The 25,429-nt window shown below is 39.5% G+C and overlaps 1 protein-coding gene across 7 annotated transcripts; it reads right to left on the bottom strand.

Moving 5' to 3' along the window:
- Nucleotides 1–161: 161 nt before the first annotated feature.
- Nucleotides 162–25,112, bottom strand: LOC118677695 (MAP3K12 binding inhibitory protein 1). 7 transcript variants are annotated; one of them, XM_036353016.1, is made up of 9 exons: nt 24,910–25,111; nt 21,576–21,695; nt 19,611–19,868; nt 19,414–19,510; nt 16,917–16,982; nt 16,535–16,687; nt 8,388–8,485; nt 2,177–2,215; nt 162–769 (listed from the first exon to the last, which is right to left on the bottom strand). In XM_036353016.1, the coding sequence occupies exons 1-9, from the start codon at nt 25,036–25,038 to the stop codon at nt 665–667; spliced, it is 1,065 nt and encodes a 354-aa protein (XP_036208909.1). In that variant the 5' UTR covers nt 25,039–25,111; the 3' UTR covers nt 162–664. The 7 variants fall into 7 exon arrangements, with proteins under 7 accessions (XP_036208909.1, XP_036208901.1, XP_036208931.1 ...); XM_036353008.1 differs by having other exon boundaries at nt 162–772; nt 24,910–25,110; XM_036353038.1 differs by having other exon boundaries at nt 19,611–19,835; nt 24,910–25,110.
- Between the last annotated feature and the right edge of the window lie 317 nt (nt 25,113–25,429).

Genomic DNA, 25,429 nt, shown 5'->3' with positions numbered 1-25,429 from the left:
CTTTCCTTGGGCCAGTTTCAAAGTTGTACATGCATGATTTCACCTGTTCTTCATGACAAACAGGCTCTATTATTACCACTCCCATTTTATAGGTAAGAAAATTAAGGCACAAAGAGAGATTAATAACTTACTCAAGGTCATACAATCAATCAATAAGGGAATAAAGGTGGAATATACTGTTTATTTACATCAAAATTGACATTTGAAAAAAAAGTATGCATTCATTTAAAATTCATTTTGGTCAATTAATTTTTTGTTGAATGCCTATTATTAAAAAGTACTAATTTAAACTAATAAACTGGTTAACATCAATGTTACAAATATAAATATGGCTTTTAAATATCACTATTCAAAACAAATCTTTCTGTGGGACATACACACACTCACACAAAGATATATTTTCAAATTAAGTTTCTTAATTTCCAAAATACCTCCTTTAAAACAGAAGGAAATAAATTCTGACAATGCTATGTTCAATGCATTAACTATTTCATAATTCATTGGGATATTGTAAGATTACTTGCTGCAAGCTGGACTCGTGTGAAAATAAACCTAGACTTCAGAGGATGTCTACATTGATAAATATGTATCCATTTAATTAATTGCAGTGTAAGTAACACACAAGTATATAAAAAAGTAAAATGACGAAGATGAGATGAGTTTTTCATGGGAGGTGGTGAGTTGCCATGGAGTCTGCTTCTCTTGATTTTCGAAGCAGGGCTTGTTTGAGAGCACTAATTTTCTCATCAAGCTCAGCCAGTGAATAGTTCTGCTGTAAACAATAAGAACACAAATTGCTGAATAAGACTCTGAAGTATCTTAATGCAGATAAAGTGATAAATGAACTATAAATATTTAAAATATCCAAAAGCATGGTAAATGTCTCTTTTTCTCTTAGAGAATAATTTTAACATTGAACCATATATGTTGACTCTATCATGAATTTTAAGGTATACAATAATAAGGCTTAAAATTCTTTCTTTCTTATTTTTTCGTTCTCTTTCCTAATGAAAGCTCTTCTGGACCTTTTATACTTTGAAAGGATTATAAAAACTTTTTAAAAAACTACTGATTATATTAATAATCAGTAGGGAAAAAAATTAAAGTTTAGGATTAGCTTAAGTGCTTAAAATACCTAGAAATTCTCTTTTTATGGATCAACTGCAATCAACTACCTCTCCTGGAAAAAATGGATGCTCTTAAAAATTACTCAAAATTGTACAATAAAAAAAAAGTAACATGCTACTCTTAAAAAATAACCAACCTAAAATTTTTTTAGTTTTCCCCAACTTTAAATTTACATCACCACCATTGAAGGGTAGCAAAACCTTACAAATTATGAATAAACTAATCTATAATAATAAAAGCATAATATGCAAATTGACCAACCAGCAGAATGACTGTCCAGAAGACCATGCTATGACATGCACTGGCACCAGGCCAGCCAAGGTGGGTGCGATGTGATTGGTTGGGGAGCCCTGCTATTGCCCCACAATTGCCCTCAGAGTGAAGGCCAGGCCAGTCAAGCAATCACACCCCACGCCTGTTGCCAAGGGAGGCGACCGGTGGTGGGGGAGAGGGCCCAGCGTCGCACAGATGGCAAGCAGTGGCAGCGGGGGGTGGGAGGGGGGCAGCTGCCAGCAGCTGGGGGAAGGAAAGCCCTGATCGCCAGCCAGGCCTAGTGACCCCACTCAAGGGGTCCCGGATTACAAGAGGGAGCAGGCTGAGCTAAGGGACACCCCCATGCACGAATTTCGTGCACCCAGCCTCTAGTTCATATGATAAGTACTGTGGACAAGGCTAGGCTGAAGTCAGCCTCTGGCAAACATTCTTCTTTGATTTAGATGCTGTTAATGAGTGGCATCTTCAAAAGGGGGAGGGGTGAGATTTAATTCACAGTACTTAAGCATTTACTATTTTTCAGCATTTTGTAACTGACACATCTTTCTACTATTAACAGCTGAATACAGACTTTTATGTTTATTAGGCCCATATGACTTATCCTACACCCTTGAAATAAAATTACTTCTCTGATTCAAATACATTAATTTATGCTGCCCTTTTTAGTACTGAGTTCCAAACTATGACCTAAAAAGCAACCATAGTAGAAACTTTTAAGAAAGGTATAAACTAATCAAACTATTTCAGAAGCTAAAATGAAAATGCAATAACTTACTTGAGGTGGTTGAACTTTTCTTCTTTTGCCAGAAAAGTTCTAGATTAAAAGTAAAAAAATATTAAATAACCAATACTTAAAAAATCTAAACAATTTTCCTTTATAGAGTACTGAAGAAACAAACCATTTTCCATTATAGAGTACTGGCAGAAACAAAGCCACAAACTCACCAAGCACTATCTGCATCCAACATACACTTTCTAGTGTTTTGGAAGTTACCCTCCGAAGATATTGGAAGTATATAGTAGTAACATCACAGCAACAAGCTTGTCCCTGTCTATACACACTTTCCCATTAATTCTCAGCTTCTAATGAGGCTGAGTGTTTGTAGAAAGAGGTGCTCTGGGAATTTCCTTAGTTTCCTTTTTTATAGCCTTTCCACCCCAGGATACTGAACAAAGGCAGCAACAATATACAGGAAAACAGAATGTGAAATACCAGGCCAAGGGGTGAAAACACACACATATACTCTGACTGTAAGGGGACACTGGTTGTGTGAGCACCTATCACTACTCCTCTGTGTGACTCCGGGGAATGCAGATCCCAGCCCTCTGGTCTTGTCCGTGATGGGAATGGGCATGGGCCCAATTCTGGCCAATGACTAAGGAGGGGTCTGCTGGGGATTAGGGAGAGAACTTCTGAAAAAACTTCCTCACTTCTGGATACCACTGCACCTGGACAGGAGAAAGTGCTGTAGTCATCTTGCCATCTGCCTTAGGAAAAAGCCAACGCTAAGCAGAGCTCACAGGGGAAGAGCCCAATTATTATTATTTTTTAAAATATATTTTATTCATTTTTTACAGAGAGGAAGGGAGAGGGATAGAGTTAGAAACATCGATGAGAGAAACATCGATCAGCTGCCTCCTGCACACTCCCTACTGGGGATGTGCCCGCAACCAAGGTACATGCCCTGGACTGGAATCGAACCTGGGACCCTTGAGTCCACAGGCTGACACTCTATCCACTGAGCCAAACCGGTTAGCAGTGGTCGGCAAACTGCGGCTCGTGAGCCACATGTGGCTCTTTGGCCCCTTGAGTGTGGCCACAAAGTTTCAATCGCACTGTGGGTAAGCACCCGCATGTGGTATTTTGTGGAAGAGCCATACTCAAGGGGCCGCAGTTTGCCGACCACTGGGTTTGGGCAATTTTTAAAAAAAAAATATCTTTATTGATTTCAGAGAGGAAGGGAAAGGAAGAGAGAGAGAGAAACATCAATGATGAGAGAAAAATCACTGATTGGCTGCCTCCTGCACCTCCCCCTCTCCCCCCAACTGGGGATCAAATCTGCAAGCCAGGCATATGCCCTTGACTGGAATTGAACCTGGGACCCTTCAGTCTGCATCCGTGACTGGCCAGGGTGAGCCCAATTCTTTGACAATCAGAATTTACCTAATACCACAGCTTTCAAAAGGTAAATTAGTGTATTACTACATTTGAAAAAGAAACTGTCAATGTAGAAGATAAATTTTACTCATGAACATTTCTGACTACTGAGATCAGAGGGAAGGTAAAAAGTCACATTTTTACTTTGTGTCAAAAGCTGTTTCAAAGAACATTGAGGTGTGCCTCTTAGCAGCAGTTATAAGTGGGAAATCATTCAAGTGTTAGAATTATTAAATATGGGGGGAAACTGCTTCTATAAACATGCTCCTTCCTTTGCCAAACTGAGCTGAAAACCTCTGTGGGGCCTATGGGCAAGGGCTTAATGTTTAACTTGGTCACTGCTCAGTCTCTCACCCTCCCAAGCGGTGGCATTTTCTATAAAGTATTGCTAATTTCCATGTCATTGAGCAATCAGATTATTATCATGAAACTAAAGTGAAAAGTATCAGAATGAGGAAAATGAGGACATCAGTGGTTCAATCACTTAAAAACAGTAAAATGCAGTCTTTGGGGACTTATCTTAAATCTGAGCAGAATATTTTGACAAGTAGAACACTTAGAAACACATACATTGTGAATACACTGGACTAGCTTTAAAATAGACTGTTTTTAGGCACAAGGTGGAAATTTTAAACAAGTTTTGGTACCTAAGGGAAGTATTTGAGAGCATACTAAATAGCTGGACAGACATAATTTTTTAAAATGTCACACACACACACAGGTCTGGGGAACCCAGGCTCTAAGGAAACTCAGTGGTAAGTCAGTCTTCTCTCTGACGCTTCCTTACTTGCCATCAGTGGTTAAGGCCTACTGATTTTACAGGGCAGTGTCTTCAATGTTTCTTCCCGTCTAGTCCCACTGCCCTAATTCAGATCTTCATTTCTCCCTTGTGTGGACAATGATGTTTCCTAAACTACTTCCCTTGACTCCAATCTTTCTCTAACTCACACTTCATAATGCCACCAGATAGGAACCTAAATGACAGGTGTTTTCTTCTCAGTGACACTGGAATTGCAAGTGGGTTACTGTGACCTTCAAGGCCCTCCAAAATGTTTGCAATTTAATTTTCCAGCTGGATCCAGTTGTTCACTTCATGCTTCGGGGCCACCATGCATGGCCTGTGTGCAAGAAGTTGACTTGGCCCTCAGCACTCCCCTATGCTGACACTTCCCTGAGAACTGGGAGTTCCCATCACAAAGCGAAATTAGGATTCCGCCTGGTCAGTGCTGTGGAACAAAGTTAACACACCTTCAAAAGTTCAATAATTAACTATCAGCCAAGTCCTATCCATTCATTCACACATTTATTCAATGCGTACTACATTTTGTGTTAAAGATGAATAAGACAATTCCCGTCCTCCAGAGATTCAAAACACAGTGTGAAAAATAGATGTGTAAACATGTAATTATAAGTGATAAGTGTTATCAAATGAACAAAGTGCTATAGAAATATACTTGTGAAGCATGTTATACTTACTGTTTTCAGGGGTCATAATTTAAAAGCAGTAAGCAATACTTTGGAAATAATCATAAGCATTGTATCCTTTAAATGGTCTGTTAAGCGATGCCTTCAAATTTTTAAAAACATTACCACATTCATATCTTTCCATGTTGAATATGAAGGGTAAAGATCTTTAGAATGATCGCACTAAAGGGGCAACAAATATTAATCTTTGTGGTAATTCCTGCATATATATGTTAACTTTTTAAAAGAGTTTTATGTCTGTTTCATAAATGAACAGAACTTTACATGGTTTAATTTTGTTTTATAAACCCAATATAATTTATATCTTTTTTCCTGGTAATTTTTCCCATTTCATGTGCTGTGCATCAATCTTTGAGCTCAACTTTCCCGTACTTTCTAACTTTAGAAGCTAGAAGACTGAGCTGCCTTTGTAGTCTTTCTGTACACTTTTGAGGGACATGTGAAATCATGCCATTGCCATGTGTGTACTCCCAGCATGGACAGTAAGAGTGGCAAATTATGCGCTATGCTCTCTGTGGGGTGTGTTCAACTCTCATGTGTGAGGACAGTCCTAGAGCTGGTTCTATTCCAAGAGAGGAGTGGGGCTCCTAGAGATGGCATATTCATTCTGGTAAGGAAGGGTGAGTATAAAATCTTTTTTTCCCTTTGGGCTTGGGGCCTATGCCATATATATTCATAGGTCTTGGGGGAAAAGTCGATCTGAATGTTTAAACCTTTCAGTATTTTGTGATTCCCTGTAGCTCACTATTAATTTGGATATGTCAGCTATAATAATAAAAACATAATATGGTAATTAGACAAGACGTCCTTCCGGATGACCTTCTGGATGAAGCCTGGGCTGCAAGGGAAGCCCGGTCCTAGGTGCCTGCCTGCGGCTGGAGGGAAGCCTGGGTCCCCGATGCCAGAGGGAAGCTGGTGCCGGCAGCCGGGGTAAGAAAGGCCTACTCTTGCATGAATTTCGTGCATCAGGCCTCTAGTTTCCAATAATAATCCAGAAGTGATCCTTCTAATCAAATACGTATTGTTTAATAGACTGGGGGATCTTCCTTAAAAGCACTAGTTTTAATCACATTACTTTTATAATGCTTCCTGCCCTCAAGTTAGGTAGTCACCAAGTTTCAGACCTCAGGCCTCTGGCAGTCTCAGGGTTCTTACCCATTCTGTGTTTTAACTACCTCTTCCACACAGGCTCTTCCAGTTGTGGCAAGTCTAAGTCCTACATCTTGGAAGGCTTACCTGATATTTTTAGCTGTATATCCTGTTATGACTTTAAATTCACATTCCCCCCAAAATATGCTCCCCTTCAGATTTTCTTATTACTATCAATGGTAGTATCATTTTCCCAATCAGAAACTGGACTCACTCTTGCTCTATGTCTCTCCACATATTAATTATCAATATTTGTCAACTTCTCTTTTCTACTGTCTCCTGCGTAATCTTTCCTATTTTCATTCTCATGTCCTTAGCGCAGGATCTCACTTCACAACCTAATATTGTCTTATTCTTAGTCTCCCTTTTCATTTACCTCCCAGGACAATATTAGAAAAATCTCCTAAATAGTACTTGAACAAGTCACTTTCATGTTCAAATGCTTTCAAAAGCATTTAAACTTTCGATACTTTAAACTTCTGGGTATAGCATTTAAGGTCCTCTATAACTCAACTACTTTCACTTCTTTAACCAAATACCCTGAACATTCTATCCTGTATATATTAGATTAAAAAAAAAATAGATTATGATTTGAAGGACTTGTTCTTTTGTTAACCAAGTTATGTAATAGAATCAGAATCAGAGAGAAGAGATAAATGATGGGGCAAGGTCTCACCCAAGGCATCTAACACTATGCAACTCTCTTGTAAGATCAGCTCTATTATTAACAATAATTTATTAAGAATTGAACTAGAAGAATAACCTGCCTAGAGATTACATAATGAAGGCAATTAGAATGCGAAAACTTATGGTAGATTGTTGTAGGAAAAGGCATAAAATCTCTATGACGTTTCCTAGAAAGATACATTCAAAAAATAATTCTAAAAGTGTAAAGACCTCTGTAATTATGTAGTACAACCAACAAATCTTAAATTGGACAAGTGAAGGCTAAAGGAATTATGTGACTTATCCATATTTATACAGCTACTTCATAGATAGTTTCTGAAACAAAATAACTGCCAATATTTACTGATGTTTTACCACGTGCTAGGTAGGTGACAAGTACTTGACTGGTGTTATATCATTTAATCATTGCCTTAGCCCTTGGTACTTTAATAAACCTCATTTTACATTGAAGGAAGTAAATCGCTAAAACTATATTTTTGATCTTTAGGATTCACTGCTCACTTTTGTTGTGTAGTTTGCTTTTTTCTTCATCTGGAAAAATTTTTCTTCTGTTCCTCACTCTAATACCCAATTTAAGACTTTGGAAAGGTTGATGCTATACCTAGAACAATTTTAATATAATTTCACCAGTGATTTATGCTCTATGATAATATGGATTATTTTATATAATTTTTCAGAAAGTTTTAGAAAAATATTACTAAAAATTTAATAGCCTTAGCAATTTTGTTCACTTTTACATTTTGGTTTTATCTAATATGCCACGACTTAAAAAAAAACACCATACACAAAACATCCAGCCCTCAGAAAAGGCAGGTGTTATGGATAATCACCCCCGAAGACGGAGGGAAATACAATGAACTCAGGATCATTTGTCTGAAACATGTTGATGTGACAAGTAAGATATTTATCAACACAACATTATTTCTTATTTTCCTTGGAAAAGAGAGAATGAATGAATGAGTGAGTGAATAAATGCTAGAGATGAAGAATTAGACAATATAGACTAGTCTTTCAAAAAGTCCAGTGCTAACGTAAAGAACAAGGCAGGGCGGCAAATCGAGGCGCCTGTTTGCTTAGTATGGGGAGAAATGTAAACACATATGAGCTGAGGGAAGGAGTCTGCAAACAGTGAGGGATTAAAGAGACACAGGGGATAACTGACAGAACAAGGTCTCAGAAGAAGCCTTTGTTTTACAAGACAGCAAATTCAGCGTGACAGGATGGACTATTATCCAGGCTCACTTATCACACCATGAAAATGACTTAAATTTGAGAAACTGGGTAATGTACAACAAAAGCACCCCTTTAAAAAATTATGAGCCTATAGTACAATATTTGGAATCACAATTTTTAAAGAAGTAGGTAATCTCTTACATAGAACTATGTTCATTCATCTCTGAATTATTAATTATCTCATATATAGGTGATCAATGAGTAAACTATTATATAATGAAGAATCCTAGAATAAAATAACATTTAGTTATTTTTAAAAGATACTTATACTTACTACAGATTGAAAATACTCAGGAGAGATGCCTTCCAATTCAAGGATTTTATCCTCAAGTTTTTTAATTCTCTGATAAATGTCTCTTGGCACGGGACCACCTAAATACATTTAAGAACATTCTGAGATATTATTGAACAATTCTTACAATTTTTATTCTTAAAATACCATGCAAAGATACTTATGCATAGGAATGGGAAATATTTAAATTTAAGAAAACAAATGAACAAGAGTACATTAGAATGAAATTCTTAGTTCACATTTTCCTATTATACACTATGGGATATATTATCCTACTATACCTCTCCCCAAGCCCCATTTATGCTTCCTATATTACTAGTTTTATTTTATGTTAAATTCATTTTACAAGATATTGAATAGTTCCTGTATAGAACAATTTGTATTTCTGAAATGCATAGTTATAACTGACAATTCAATTTAGTGGTTGTGATATCCCATATCACTTTCTTCCATTTATATTTTTCTCTATATGCCATATTTTCTCCTTTAACCTAGAACTGCACTAAAGATGAACTTTGTAATATTTCTTAACTAATGAATTTTCTCGGGCAGGTGATGGTAAAATAATGTTACTCATATTTCCAGGCTACGATTTTATCCTAAATCCTTTCATTTCTCAGCACCTCCACTGCTACCATTCTGGTCCAGACCACCACGATCTCTCCCTGGATCATTACCACATCCAAACTGATCTACTTGCTTCTGCCTTGCTCCTCTCCCACACAGTCTATTCTCAACACAGCCTATTCTCACAGACCCTTCATCACAGTCAGTAATTTTTTAAAAATGTAAGTTAGATAGTGTCACTTCTCTGCTCAAAACCTTCCATACCTTCACATCTTACTCAGACTAAAAGCCAAAGCCTTTACAATAGTCTACAGGTCCTACACAATTTGGACATTCTCGCAAACTCTTATCATTGTCACTTGATTCTTTTTTTCTGTTACTCAACTAGGCCAAGTACTCTCTGTTTCAGCACTTGCGGTTCTTTCTACCACCATATTCACAAAGCCTGCTCTCACCACCTTCAGGTCTTGGCTCAAGTTACCTTATTTCTACGGCCTTCTTTGTCCCTGGAAGATTCACTCTTTCTCCTTTAACTCCATCAGGAAATACTCCAGCAAGACTGAACTCAGAAAGTCCCTGAACCATATTTTGTGCCTCAGTGTTTATTGCTGATACTGTTACTTTTTGGAATCCTTTGCTCCTGAGTGCTGAAAAATTCCTACTAACCCTTCAAGGGTTCAAGTGTCCCTTTAACAGGGACACCATCCCTCGACCTACCCTAAGAGAACTGAACACTAACTTTGTTCCCTACTGTACAATGCACATATCTGAAAAGGTAAAATGAACAATCGTTCCTTAAACAAACACCTGAATGCTTGCTTTGTGTGACACTGTACTAGGTAAACAATGAACCTAATTAATAGTGTGCTCTCAGGGACCTTACTATCTAGCAGGGGAGATAGGAAGTACCAGGTGCTATGAGACTGACTATACAATAAAGCAGCGGTCGCCAACTGGTGGTCCGTGGACCACTGGTGGCCTGTGAGGTCTGAAAGGTTGGCGGCCACTGGTTTAAGGAAAACTTTGGAGCAGTGGTTGCCAACTGGTGGTCCGCGGATCACTGGTGGTCCATGAGGTCCGAAAGGTTGGCAACTGCTGCAATAAAGGGTAATCCACACCAGAGTGGGATCAGGAAGGAAAAGCAGGGGCAGAAGAAAAAGCCTGGGTAAAAGCCCTAGCACAGCAAAATGACTGGAAAGCATGGGAAGCCCAGAAATGTGGCTGAAACTACAAATGTACTTCATGCTATTTAAAATTACCACCCCTACCCATCTGAATTTCCTTTCCCTTCTATTGTCAAGCTGCTTTTACCCATAGCTCTTCTCTCCTAGTATAGCATATAATTTATATACCAGAACTTTTGTTCACATGCACTCTCAGTGCCCAGAGCAGTACCTGACGTACAGTAGGAACTTAATAGCTATTTGTGGAATGAATGAATAAGTACTAAGTGTGTGCGTGTGCGTGTGCATGCGTGTATACATCTATATATACATATATCTATATACTAGAGGCCCGGTGCACAAAAATGTGTGCACTCGGGGGGAGGGGGGGGGGTCCCTCAGCCCGGCCAGTGCCCTCTCCCAGTCTGGGACCCCTCGGGAGATAACGAACTGCTGGCTTAGGCCTGCTCCCGGGTGGCAGAGGGCAGGCCCAATCCCTAGGTGCAGCCCCTGGTCGGGCTCAGAGCAGGGCCGATTGGGGAGTTGGGGCGCTGCCCTGTCATGCACAGAGCAGGGCAGGTTGGGAGGTTGTGATGCCACCCTCAGTCACGCTCAGGGTAGGGCCGACTGGGGGTTGGGGCACCGCCCCGTCACACTCAAGGCAGGGTCGATGGGGAGGTTGTGGTGCCACCCCCTGTCACGCACAGAGCAGGGTCAATCAGGGGTTTGGGGCGCTGCCCCCTGTCACGCACAGAGCAGGGCCCATCAGGGGGGTTGGGGCTCCGTACCCTGTCACGCACAGAGCAGGGTCAATCAGGGGGTTGGGGAGCTCCCCCGTCACTCACAGAGTAGGGCTGATAGGGGAGTTGAGGCACCGCCCCGTCACACACAGAGCAGGGCGGATCAGGGGGTTGGGGCACCGTCACTGTCACACTCAGGGCAGGGCCGATGGGGAGGTTATGGCTCTACCCCGTCACACACAGAGCAGGGCCCATGGTGGGGGGAATGGGGGGTTGGGGCGCTGCCCTCTATCACCCACAGAGCAGGGCGATCAGGGGGTTGGGGAGCTCCCCCTATCAGTCACAGAGCAGGGCTGATCAGGGGGTTGGGGCGCCTTCCCCTGTCACGAACAGAGCAGGGCGGATAGGGAGGTTGTGGCCCCGCCCCCTGCCACACACAGAGCCTCAGGGTGATCAGGGGGTTTGGGCGCTGTCCCCTGTCACGCTGATCCCGGTGCCAGGAGGCCTCACGGCTCCGCTGATCCTGGTGCTGGGAGGCACATTACCCTTTTACTATATAGGATAGAGGCCTGGTGCATGGGTGGGGGCTGGCTGGTTTGCCCTGATGGGTGTCCTGGATCAGGGTGGGGGTCCCCACTGGGGTGCCTGGCCAGCCTGGATGAGGGGATGATGGCTGTTTGCAGCTGGTCACACACCCTTCAGGGTGGGGGTCCCCACTGGGGTGCCTGGCCAGTCTGGGTGAGGGGCTGAGGGCTGTTTTCAGACTGGTGGGTGACTGAAGCTCCCAATTGCTCCTTTTTTTCTTTTTTTTTTTAATTCTGGGCCAGCTTTACCTCTGACTCCAACTCTGAGGCCTCTGCTGCTGAAAGCAGGTATCTGGTTTGTTTGTGTTCTATAATCGAAACACTGTATCAACTCCAGCTCTGAGATCCCGGCTGGCTGAAAGCGGGTTTCTGGGGTTTCGTTTAGCTTCTATATTTGTAACTATGTTTCAAACTGCAAGCTCAGAGGCCGGCAAGGCAGGCGGGGAACGTTGGTTTCCTCCGTCACTGAAGCAAGCAAGCCTCATGTTAGTTTCAAACTGCCTGGCTGCTGGCCGCCATCTTGGCTGGCAGTTAATTTGCATATCGCCCTGATTAGCCAATGGGAAGGGTAGCGGACGTACGCTAATTACCATGTTTCTCTTTTAATATATATATATATATATATTAAAACAGAAAACCATTAAAGAATTTTTAGTTGGGGAGTAGCAAGATCAGATCTGAGCTTTAGAAAAAACAATTGGGCCAAAAGGGAAAAAATTGGTCTCAAGGAGAAAGTCCAGTGGCAAAACGACCAGTTAACATCCTTCCACTAATCTAAGACAAAGAACACGGACTTCCTAGAGTAGTAGCTGGGGAGACAGACAGAAGGGGGTAAATTTAAGAGATATTCTGAAGACAGAATCAACAAAATCTGGTGACTAAATGAGGAGGGAGACTCAGGCTTTGCAACCAATCTAGGTTTGATTTCCAGCTGTCACTTACTATCTTGGGCAGGCTGTTTGAACTCTCTGAACTTCAGTTTATTTATCTAACAACAATAACAGCACCAACACCTCACAAGAGTACTGTTAATACTGAGTTGACATATACATATTTTTAGAGTGACTAGCACTTAGTAATACTCATTAAATGTTAGTTCACTTTCTCTATGGCATTTATTTTACTGGAGGCCCTGTGCATGGATTCGTGCACTGGTGGGGTCCCTCAGCCTGACCTGTGAGGATTGGGTGGAAAGTGGCTTTCTGACATCCCCCGAGAGGTTCTGGATAGCGAGAGGGTGCAGGCCAGGCCAAGGGACCAGGTCTCCAACATTCCCTTATGGGTCTGGGGTGTGGGTGAAGCAGATTCGGAGCCAACAGTGCCCCAGCAGCAACCTAACCCACGGCCAATTCCACGAGGAATCAGGCTCCCTCCTCTACTGGTTGGAATGTCTGCCCTCTGGTGGTCATTGTGCGTCATAGCTACTGGGCAAATGGTCGAACAGTTGGATGGTTGTTTGGGCTTTTATATATATAGATTAGTGGCCCAGTGCGTGGATTTGTGCACATTGAAAAGAAATTAATTAGAATAAATATTTTAATATTGCTAGTTCCCTTTCTCTATAATAGAAGTGTCAACCAAATATGATCAACAATGACAGATGGAAACACACACATGCAACTGGCACCAGCGAGAGCTTTATATGTATTGCACATGCACGAGTCAACTTAGCCTTTTATAGATATAGAATAAACCTGCTTAATTAGACCTGCTTTCTTATTTAGCTAAACTTTTTCCAGCCCTTTTCAGTAACACAGCAGTAAATATCAACATGAAGCACATTATTATTGTAGATCATGCAGGGAGAACAAAGGTAAAATTTTTAACTGCAGCAGTGTTTGACTATATTCTGTGAGTGAGAAAACCTGAAGTCATTTTCAAGGTCCACCATTTCTTACTTCTTTTCAGTCAGGTCAAGTTCCTAAAACTTTCTAAATCTTCATTTTCCGGCTAATGAAAAGAAAATAGGACTCTACCGAGTCTCCTATCTACCTACTCCAGGACTTCTGTGAGGATCAAATGAGATGAGACATGGGAAAACACTTCACAGACATTTGGTTAAGGTGTAAAATGTTTGCACCTGGGCTGAAGAATCTCCAAGGAGGCTGGTTGCTAGGGAGAGGAAGCCAGGCATTGCTATGTGACATCATTACCCGGTGCCCACAGTGACCATTTCTGGGCTGGGCTGTGGGCTGCATTTTGCGCCATGGGGTCTCAGCAGCATCGGCTGTGGTTTGGTGGGCTGTTGCTCCAGGGTGGTGGTGGGGCCTGTGTCCTACTTGGGGGAAGCCGAGTGTTGCTTTGTTGGAGCCAGGTCCACGCTACCATTTCTTTGTAAATGGGCAATGCACACCATGGCAGCTCTGCGTTGAGCGTCTGCCCCCTGGTGGTCAGTGAGTGTCATAGTGACTGGTTGGACAGTCGGAGGCACACTTAGCATATTAGCCTTTTATATATATAGACTAGAGGCCCAGTGCACAAAAATTGTGCACTTGGGGGGGCGGGGAGAGAAGGGAGGCCCTCAGCTCGGCCTGCACCCATTCACAGTCCAGGACACCTTGGGGGATATCCACCTGTCAACTTAGGCCACTCCCCGGGGGATCAGGCCTAAGCTTGCAGTCAGACATCCTCTGGCAGCCAGGGAACCCTCGGGGGATGTCCGACAAAAGGCTTAAGCCCCCAAGGGACTGGGCCTAAACCGTTAGCTGGACATTCTTAGTGCTGCCACGGAGGTGGGAAAGGCTCCTGCCACCACCACTGTGCTGGCCAGGCATAAGCCAGCTTCTGGCTGAGTGGCACTCCCTATATGGAAGTGCACTGACCACCAGGGGGCAGCTCCTGCATTAAGTGTCTGCCCCCTGGTCGCCAGTGCACATCATAGCAACTGGTCATTTTGCCGTTCAGTCAATGTGCATATTAGCCTTTTATTATTATTACTAGAAGGCCTGTGCACAAAAATTTGTGCACTGGCAGGGAAGGGGAGTCCCTCAGCCCAACCTGTGCCCTCTCACAGATCACAATGCTGCTCGCCCACCCGCCCCACCCAACCCACCCAAGAAACCGCAGGCCCAGATCTGCTCTGGGGCGGACAGCAGCTGGGACATGCTGCCGCTCACCCCGCCCACCCCACCCAGCTCAGATCTGTTGCCGCCCGCCCCGCCCACCCCGCCCAAGACACGGCAGGCCAGGACCTCGCCTTGGGCAGCACAGCAGGACCTGCCTGCAGTATGCAAATTAGCCGCCATCTTTGTTGGCGGTTAACTGCCATCTTAGTTGGCAGTTAATTTGCATATCGTCCTGATTAGCCAATGGGAAGGGTAGCAAAGTTATGGTTAATTACCATGTTTGTCTATTAGATAGGATATAGGATGTCCCTGTTTCTCCCCTTTTGCCCTCTCCACCCAGCTCTTGCCCCCCCACTTCTCTCTGGCCATCACCATACTGTTGTCTGTGTCCATGTGTTGTGCATATATTTTCTTTGGCTAATCCCTTCTTTAAATTTTTATTTTCAGATAAGTACTTATAACTGCACTATTATATATTTTCTATTATATCATTTAGAATTAAGATATTTTTTAATTGAGCCCTTATAAATTTTAGCACAATTTAATTAATTATGCTAGAAGCAATTAGATTTTTCATGTAATGCATACACATTTCAATTAATATTTTATTAATTTTTAATTTTTTAATTTTAATTTGAAATCTCATACATGTAAAAAGAACTATAAAATACTACAGCATATTATATGTACCATTCACCCAATTTCTTAGGTGTTAATAATTTAAACATAACCATTATACAACTAACAAAATTTGGAATATATTTTTCTTATAATCTCTTTAATGTTACTTAATCCATTTACTTTGTTTTTGTTAATCTTCACCCAAGGATATTTTTCCATTGAATTTTAGAGAGAATGAAGGGAAAGGGAGAGAAACATTGATTGGTTGCCTCCTGCACATGCTCTGACAGGGACTGGGGATCAAGTCAGCAACTTGACTGAAATCAAACCTGGGACCCTTTAGTCCACAGGCTAATGCTCTATCCACTGAGCAAAACTGGCTTCAGCTTAATTCATTTATTTTTAATCTATATGTGTCTTTATATTTAAAGTGGGTTTTGTTTTTGATTCAGCCTCATAATCTGTCTTTTAATTGGTGCATTTATGCCACTGACGTTCAGAGTGCTTACTGATAGATTTACTACCATATCAGGCGGCTGCTGGGGCTTCTGGGGCAGGCGTGCCTTGCCGCCTGGGACCTGCTGATGGGGTCCTGGCCTGCCCTGGATGGCAGCGCGCTGTCCACCCTGCCTGCAGTATGCAAATTAGCCGCCATCTTTGTTGGCGGTTAATTTGCATATCGTGCTGATTAGCCTATGGGAGGAGTAGTGAAGGTACGGTCAATTACCATGTTTGCCTATTATTAGATAGGATATGCTTATCCTCACTGAAAGTTCCTTGAGGACTAGGATTGCACTTATCAATACTTTGTACCTAGCACAGTGGATGATAAGAATGAGTAGTGGTCACAGTAAGTTATGAATTTGGCAGCAGGAAAAAGACTACATTAGTTTTCATCTCTGATTTTAATAAACTGAGAGTGTCAGGATGTATATGGAACCTGTTCCCATTCAACAAACACTCTCAAATTGGTGAAAAGTGGAAGGCAGAAAAGAGCAAAACACACGAACTATATAAATTCCTTGAAAACAGGGACTATGTTTCGTTTTTTTCATTTTTTCACCAACCAGAAGAATGATTTGGTGGTGTTAATGTTTTTACTGATTTCAGATACAGAGGAAGGGAGAGGACACAGAGAGAAAACCATCAATATTGATCACTTGCCTCCTGCATGCACCCCAACTGGGAATCAAACTGGAAACCTGGCCATGTGCTTTGACCAGGAATCGAACGGGATGACACTCATCCAAATGAGCCACACCAGCAAGGTCCAGAACAATGTCTTGTACATGACAGGTGCTCAGTGAAAATTTGGTGACTAAATGAACTGGAATTCCTTTAGCCACTTGTAAAGTTACCTTATGGGGCACTGCTCAGCACTCTGCTTACCTGCCTGCAATCGCAAATGAGCCTCAATATTTTGTAGCCGTTCTTCCACAGCCTGATTACCACAATCTCGGAGCATGCTGCTTGGTTTATGACCCGACCCTTGAATTCCTTCAGGTCGAGTCTGTGGTCCATATGTATTCACAACTCTAGAAACTAAGTTAAGAAACTTTTGAGTCTATTACAATTACATTTCAAAAATCAGAAATTCTTTCTCCCAAACAGTACTTTATAAATATATTTTTCATAAAGACCATCTAATCACAAACCCAAGTATGAAGAAAGGCAGGATTTTTTGTTTTGTTTTAAAATAAAATTTAGATAGGAAAGTGATTTTTATTCCATAAGCCTCTGTCAGTGATAAAGATATGTAGTGGATACTTACCTTTTACATGACTTTTAAATCCGGGGTAAGGGGTAAAAACGGCATCAGTTCTTGCACAACTATTTTCTAAGGAGAGTGTAAATGAGTATAAGTATACTCTTAACTTCAAATGTAGGAGATTTTGACAAACTTCAAATAATTCATATTACTTAACATATTATTCATAATAAGAAAATATAATTTTATCACATACAGGATAACATTTAATGATCTTTGCCCTCTAAAATTTATAATATCTAATCTTATCCAATTTTCAGATTTATATATATAGAAAAGTCCTCAACATTCAGTAGCATAATATTTTTAATGAATACCAATATCCCTAAAAACCATCTGAGCCCTTGAAGGAAAAAATTTATATAGTCTAGAGAATATTTTAATTCTATGCCAAAGAGGCATTATTCATGTTATTTCAACATAAAAATAAATAGAACTCATTATTTTTACTGAAATGTTTTTAAAAATACACATTTTTTATATTACTTACAGATTAAATCAGTGAACACCTAACAAAAAAGATTAATAATACATTTTATACATTTTTATTTCAGAATTACACACAAAAAAACCTTGAAACCTTAATGCATACTTTTCCACTTTACGTAGATTTCCAAAGTTCATTTAAAAAATCCCTATCACAAAAGCCATCTACCTCTTTCCATACTGACCCTTTCAAAAAAGTATAATTTTAGGAAAGATAACTTGTCAAAATGTATTCCCACTTTTTTCTAAGGTGAAGAGTATAGTTTCTTTCAAATTAGATATCAACAAATAAATTAGAAAACAAGGGGAACTATTGGAAAGATGTTAGCATAATATGTAAACATTTCAAAAATTATAAAATGTTTTAAATTACATGAGGTAAATCCATCCACTGCAGTACATTCCCTGAAAAAAATTCCCTTCTTTTATAATAAAACGAATGGTAAAAGAGATACTGAAAGAAAATTCTTTTTCCCCATGGAATTTGATTTTTTTAAAAATATCACTATTTATATAACTAAGTCAAATTGAGAAGTATTAAAATGAACACACTAACACATTATAATAATACATTTGTATTTTTTCAGTCTAAGTTTTCTTAATAGTTCTGCTGATAAATCAAACTCTGCAAATAAAATGCCAAATTCACTTACCTTTTATATATAGGTACTAAATATTTATCTTTTGTTTTTGTTTTGAGACACCTCAAAGTATGTTTAAAGGGCCATCACTTCTCCATTCCCTTTCTACCATTTTATGGGGCTAAGGGTTAAAAAAAGAAGCTATCATCCATTTTGGAGCTATATTCTAAATATATAGATTAAATGACCCATCGGACAGAAATTCAGCCTGGTGTGAAGATAGTGCTAGTCACTCTCCACAGCAATTCTTGCTAGCACTATTTTGAGCCAGCAAGGAATTGAATGGACCAAGGAATCCTGCTGAGCATTTCAATTCTTGTCAATTTCTATCCCCTGGTGGTTTGTAATAATAGAGTTAGCAGGGAGAAGAGAGGAATAACATTAGTGACACATGTGCTTGCTCCCTCAACAAACCCTTTCTTATGGGTTGCTTGCAGTTGAACTGTAGTACCTGAGATTTTGTCACTGTTGCACCTGTTTTGAGAAACTAACAAGAAAATATAACAAACCTAGAGATATGAACATACAATGTTAATAGTAGAAAATGCTGAATTTAGGACCCAACTTGAGACTGTATTATTTCATTAAGAGAATCAGTGTACCAATGTGATAAAAGTCAATTCTAGGTTCATCTGACAATTCTATATTCAGAATAATTAGTCATGATATTAGAGGCAACAAGAAAAATGCTCATTCCAATTAGGAACTCTTCTCCATAATTTTTATAAGACTACTTGTCTGATTATCACTGTGATGCCTGAGTAATCTATGCCAGAGCGTTACAATATCTTGTATTCTGCAGCATACCTACAGATCTGTAAATATATTATAGCATCAACTGGGGATGAAAAGGAGAATCCGATGAAAATAGCAAATTTATATGTGCACTATGAAAGAAAAGGACAACTTGGTTTTATCATGAAATAAAACATTTCTGACAGCTCAGCAATAGTGAGAAAACTGCTCCCTCTTGAGGATTATTAACTTTACTAAGTTTACTTAATGTAAGTTCACACCATAATTTCATAAGCACATTTACAGGCATGAAATCTATATAGTTTAGTTCCTTCTCACTAGTGAGAACGAACAACCCTGTTACCCACACTTCATCTTCGTTTCCTAAAACATTTCACCTGTGGTAAACATTAGTCTTTTATTTTGTTAGCATTTATTTGACTTTTGTGTAAATGAAACTATTTTGCAATATAGTCTATTATTATACAGAAGGAAATTCTGCTGCCTTAGTTTCTAAATAAACCGCTGAAATAAATTGCATTAGTAATGTTATTCATTTTTAAAAACAAATGAAAGATCAGAGCAACTGTAAAAACTGTTCTTAAATTCCTATGAAAATTATTCTTCTAGGTGGTTACCTTGATTACAATCAATAACATTGCAAAATTCCCTGACGTTGTTTTCATTGATTTCAGCTTGCTTTCTTTCAATAAATGCAGATATTCGTCTGTCAATCTACAAACAATAAGTATGCATGTTTAAACAATTCAAACATAACAATATTTAAAAAATAATACCTCCCCCCCCCCCCCACCAAAAAAAGAAAACTTCTTACTTCTGCTTTTCCAGCCTTTATTTGAACTACTTCTGGATCAAAATGGATCTGTGTCTTTTTCACATCTCCTAAATCACAATCTTTGTGCTTTTCTTCCTCCTGTAGGTCTCCAATGGCAAATTTGCCATCTACTTCATTTTTGTTCCTTGTTTCTGCTTTTCCTATCTCTTCAACAACCGTTGTATTCTCCTCTTTAATCAGAGGCTGAAGTTTTGCTAAAAAGGGCTGAGAACACAATGCCATCTGCTGGGGTTCAAACTGATCAAAATTAATTATACATTTAATATATGTATATAAATTTCTGCTACATAAATGCAGTATTTAATATCAATTAGCTACATATAAAAAGTTGGCATATCAGAATACATAGATCTCACCATATTTGTTGTTCTCTGCTATTGTGACCCTTATCATTTATTATAAATCTGGGTTTTTTTTAAAAGAGAGAAAGAAAATCTGAGGAAATTTAAATTTTTCTTTGAGGGAATCACTCTGTCACTCATCTTTTATTTTGTGCCAAATCAAAGCCTCAGCCTTTGGCACCAATGCCACTTAATTAACATGTCATTCAAATGCCTCCTCAGAACACTAGGCTTAGTATTTTTCCTCCTTAACACGAGACCCAGTGCTCTCACTCAGCAAAGCCCTGCATTATCACTATATCACTGGAGATTCTCCACTTGAAACTGCAGTTGGCCAAAGTGAATGAGAGAGCACAGACATGAAACTCATAGGTGTTATGCTGAGTGAACATCCAGGCTTTTCTTGACATAGCAAGATACCTTCTTGGGTCATGAAATCAAATTTTTACAAAGAAAGTGAACAAAGAAAAAAAACCTACCAAGATTCATAGCTGAAAAGAGATAGATGTCTATCTCTACACTAGAGGGCGGCCGGGGGGGGGGGGGGGGGGAATACCCTTGTATAACACTGCTCATGTTTCCACCACAATTAGGCCTCAACTGAATTCTATAGCTCATTGCCGCTGCCCTTTAAAACTAGGGTTAACTATTACTTTTAACATTAAATAGAGTTAAAATTTCCATAAAGTCACTGAACAGAAGGCTGAAAATTAATGTCTATTCCATTAACCAAAACACACCAACACTTGTCAATGTTTCAATTATTTTTTCATACCTACAATTTTGATTCCATTGATATACCAAATACTCTTCTGAAAATCTTACATTTCAATAGCAGCAAACTGACCAATCCAAACAGTTCTTCCAATTACCTTTTTAAGACTTCATATTTTATATTTTGATTAGAGATAAACTAAACTGCAAACTTACATCAATTATAACAGCAGACATGTTCAATTGGAAACCAGCAAGACCATGTCAGTTACTGAACTGATAAACTATATAACGGCAATACTATTATAAATAACAATGTTGACTTCTAATACAAAGTATGAATTATTTCAAACTGTTAAGAAAAAGAAAAGAGAAAATAGTGACTGGATACTCACTAAGATGAGACATTAATGCCACAGAAATTACTTTCTTTTTAAAAACTATGCTGAAACTGTTTAATTGCAATAGACACTCCAGGATGTGTCATGCTGAGATAATGCCACTTCTTGAACCACTGAAAGCACTCCATGAGCCTCCAAACTCACCCAAGGCATGGAATCATTATCATAGCATGACACACACCTGCCGTGTCTTATTGCTTAATTATAACCCACCATAGATGCAACTGCATTGAATTTTCTGTACAAGTCTAGAATTGAATAGAATTGCATTCATTCAGTCTTCATACCCACATTGGCCTATTGGGCTATATTCCCGTAACTGTCCTTATCACTATGTAAATTGACAGACTTGGATCCAGTCTGGATGAAGTAATCTTTTATTAATAATACTATTAAGACAGTGTTAAGATAGAACTGACAAATACCCCAGCTTATAATTTAACTACAATTATACCTATATCGAGTTAACATTTTAAACGAGAATTTACCTGTAAATACAAAATGTGTTGCTCAAGAGCACTAAAGAGCAAAGCAGGCTGGAATGCCGAGAGGCTCTGGAGCTTGTTCCAATCGATTGCAATTTTCACCACATCATCTCGGAGGTTAAGCTTCAAAAGGGCAAACCAGCAACATCACAAAAATTACACGATTAAACTGTACATATACGGGACTGTCACACATAAAAAAGATTTCTATAGAGTAACATGCCTATTTAGCTCAAAGTTATCAAGTTTCTAATGATACATTAAAATGCTCTATGTCGTTATCATTTTTAAAAGGCCAAGGTGCAATTTTCATTAAAAAGTGGAATGACATTTCATTCTAATTCTATTCTTGGGTCTGTGTAATGGGACCATCTTGGGGGCGAAACCATCCAAGAAAGATAAAAAGATGAGGCCTTTCTAATGCTTCAATATCTAAAAATCTATTGATGGGAAGCCAAGATAGGCTTGCCCTATTCAAAATCCTACTACTCCTGGCTCAAAGCATTAACCAGAGGGGGCAGGCACATTAATGAAAGTTCTCATATACACATTTCCTCTGAAACATATACATAAGTATGTAACTGAAATATATCATCACTCTGATGTCTTCTGAAACACATTTTTATTATTTTCAACTTTAACCAATTTCTTAAAATTTTAAATAAAAATTATTCACATACATTAAAAAGTCTGGGGATAAATGGCAACATGCTTATCTACTTCAAATAAAATTAAACTATTATTCAGCTGTAGAAATTTGAAACTGAAAAACAAATGCCTTTCTACAATAGTGAAATAAATGGTCAGAGAATGGATGGAATGACCAGATCTTCTGCTAAATAGTATTTTCTAGTAAACTGTGAGGGTTCATTATATGACAATTTCTTATAAGTTAGCTAAGTGTGATCTATTTGAATAAAATTGTATATGGAAAGCTACCAAGAACCTAAATATAAAAATATCAAAAATCAGCAAAAACTTCAGAGGGAAAGCCTCCATTCCTAGTCTTTTGAAATGAATAAAAGTGAACTACCATAGTTTATATTAATTAACTAAGGTTTTACATTAAGATTACCACATTCATATTACGTTACTTAATGCCTATAAAGACTTTGTTAGACAACAACTTATCTATGGAAATAAACTATTACTGTAGTTTTACACACAGTCAACCATACAAATTAATGAATAGTTTGGAGACAGAGCAAGCAATCCCTAACCAAAGCAAAGCATCAACTTTTCTAGAGAAAATAATAACTTACAGAAAATAAATCATAATTTTTGGATCATATTCTCATTTCAATTCAGCAAAATTATCTAAACCTTCAAGTACACTTAAAGAAGTATAATTTAAAAAGACCACATAAAAATGTCACAAATTAACTTTAAAACTATCCCAATACATCCAATTACTTATTCAACAAATTCCCTATTAGTAATATAAATTTTATGCATTTCTACCCTATAGAACTTGTCAAAAAAAAGTATTAGTCTATTAATATGAACTATTTAAATATTTATTTTCAATAAAAACTTTGTCAAATTAACATGAAAATCCAAGTTAAAAATAAATAATTCTTCGGCTTGGTAAAATGGGCTACCCTGAGGCAAGCGATAAAGTTAAAATCAATCATTTGAAATGTGAAATAGAAAATACTTTTTAACATTCAACTTTGTTTCCTTTTGAGTGCTAATAATACAATGATACTATACTGAATGAACTTAGACATATTATAGCATACATTTAAAAACAACAACAACTTTAAAGTTGTTGCAAAAAGAAACAGTGATTTTCTCCAGGGGCAATTTTATAAGTATAGTACTCTTGCTTCCATTCTTATCTTTTAAGCAATGCATGTCAAAATCTAATGAGTATTATCAAAATGGTTAGCATTTAATTGATGATACTATCATTTTTTTAACACTTCTAAAAATGGTCACTTCACTGTGTCAAGTAAATTTGCCAAATATTTAAACATTTCTGACAGGTGACATACGAAAATTGTAATCACATCTCTACTTGTATTTACAGAATACCTGCATGTTTAAATTTTTAAATGAGTTTTAAAAATTCAGTATGCCAAATATTTCAAAAGACATGTTAAAATTATTTATGTCATTTAAAAATCTCATCACTAAAACAAACAAAAATCCCACAAAACTTAAAAGTTCCATGTCCACACCAGAAAAAGTTGTCAAGCTTTTAAAACCATTTACAGGTTTTGGGTCTTAAGACTGAAATATTAATGTCCCCAAGTCTTTGAAATATTTTTTATAAATACATAGCAAACAAGTGAGTTTAAAAGTTACAGCTTTTAGCACATTCTATTAATAATTGGTCCATTACACCAAACTGAATGTTTAACTTAGAGCAATGCTCTCTGTAAATCACGATAAACGTATTAGGCCTTTTAAAATACTGAAATAATTTTTTAAACAATTGGTTCTCCATCCACCCAAGGCTTTAAGAAATAATTTTCACAAATCAGACAAACGCTCTGTCTTCATAAAGGACGTTAACATTATCGTTCACACAAACGCCTGTGGTGCCTACTGCAGGCACTGGTTAGTACCAGCCCGGTAACAAACTTTCACAGCTAGAAAATACTCCTTTTTTAAAAGCAGCCAAACTTATTTTTAAGTTATTTCTCATTTAAAATCTGCTTTGGACTTTACATCATGAAACGAAATAGCGACTTGCTGAAAGAGCCTAAGGAGTACTTTTATTTAAACACAGCTTTATTATGACGTTTCTGCAAAAGCTATTTAACAGCCAACTGAACTCGCTATTAGTCACACAGTCCTGTTGCAAACAGTGTCCACCATCAATAATTAATACAACTTTTTTTTATAAGCATTTCATATTAATTCCTTTTCTTTTCCTCCCCCTTTGAAAGGGTCATTGATGCACACAATGGACACCAGGAAAAAAGAAACAAAGTCAGTGGCTCATAGCAAATTATACAAAAAAAAAGGCGGAGAGCTTGTCCCGAAATCTCAGGCCGTTTTAACCCCTAATGAACGCGCTGGAGGAGAGGGATCGCGGGCGAGAGCCTCGCAAGCCGCGGAGGTTTTCTGCTTTCAAGCCGCTTCGCTCCGGGCCGGGTTTCACTAACCTCACTCGCTCCCGGCGACGAGAGTTGCCAGGAAACAGCCCGCGACGGGCCCGAGCTGCGTCCCGCGGCCGCGCACTCCGACCGCGGCGGCGGGCGCGGCTCCTCCCCCGCCTCACCGACCCCAGCCGCGTCCCGCCGCCCCGCGCCCCTCCCGCCTCCGCTAGGAGAAAAAGGCGGGGCCGGCGGCGTCCGCACCCCAGCTCCCACTGGCCCCCACTCACCTGCCCGGCCAGGGTATGCAGGGAGCGAACGACTTCCAAGAGCACCTCCTGGGAGAGGCTGGGGCTGCAGCTCTGCTCCCGGCTCCCGTCGCCGACGCACGGGCGTCTGTGCTCAGCGGCAGCAGCCATGACACCTCGCAGGCCCCCTGAACTACGGGAGAGCGCTCCCGACCCCACCCCTCCCCGCTTCTGCTTTCGTCGCTTGGAGATGACGTCAAACACAGCGTCTTGGGAAGAGCGGGACTTGGAAGATCCAGCCTTTGTCTGTGACTGACAAGCACATGCACCAATCAGGTGCAGCATGACGTCACGCCGAGGACTGGGAGGAGGTAGCTGCCACCTGCGAGAGGCTGGCTGCATGGTTTTCGGTGCCGACTGCAGGTGTGGTCCGCTTAGGGTTAGCGTTGGGAAGTGTCTTGACTCCCTATGTTGCTTATGAGTGCTGATAAGAGGAAACTTATGATTAAAGGGTAGATTTTCAGTCCCAAATTAGAAGTTGAAATTTTAACATGTCACCGTG

This window comes from Myotis myotis, unplaced genomic scaffold, assembly GCF_014108235.1.
Source record: "Myotis myotis isolate mMyoMyo1 unplaced genomic scaffold, mMyoMyo1.p scaffold_m19_p_1, whole genome shotgun sequence".
Taxonomy (NCBI): Eukaryota; Metazoa; Chordata; class Mammalia; order Chiroptera; family Vespertilionidae; genus Myotis; species Myotis myotis.
This window is presented reverse-complemented; position numbering and strand designations above follow the sequence as displayed.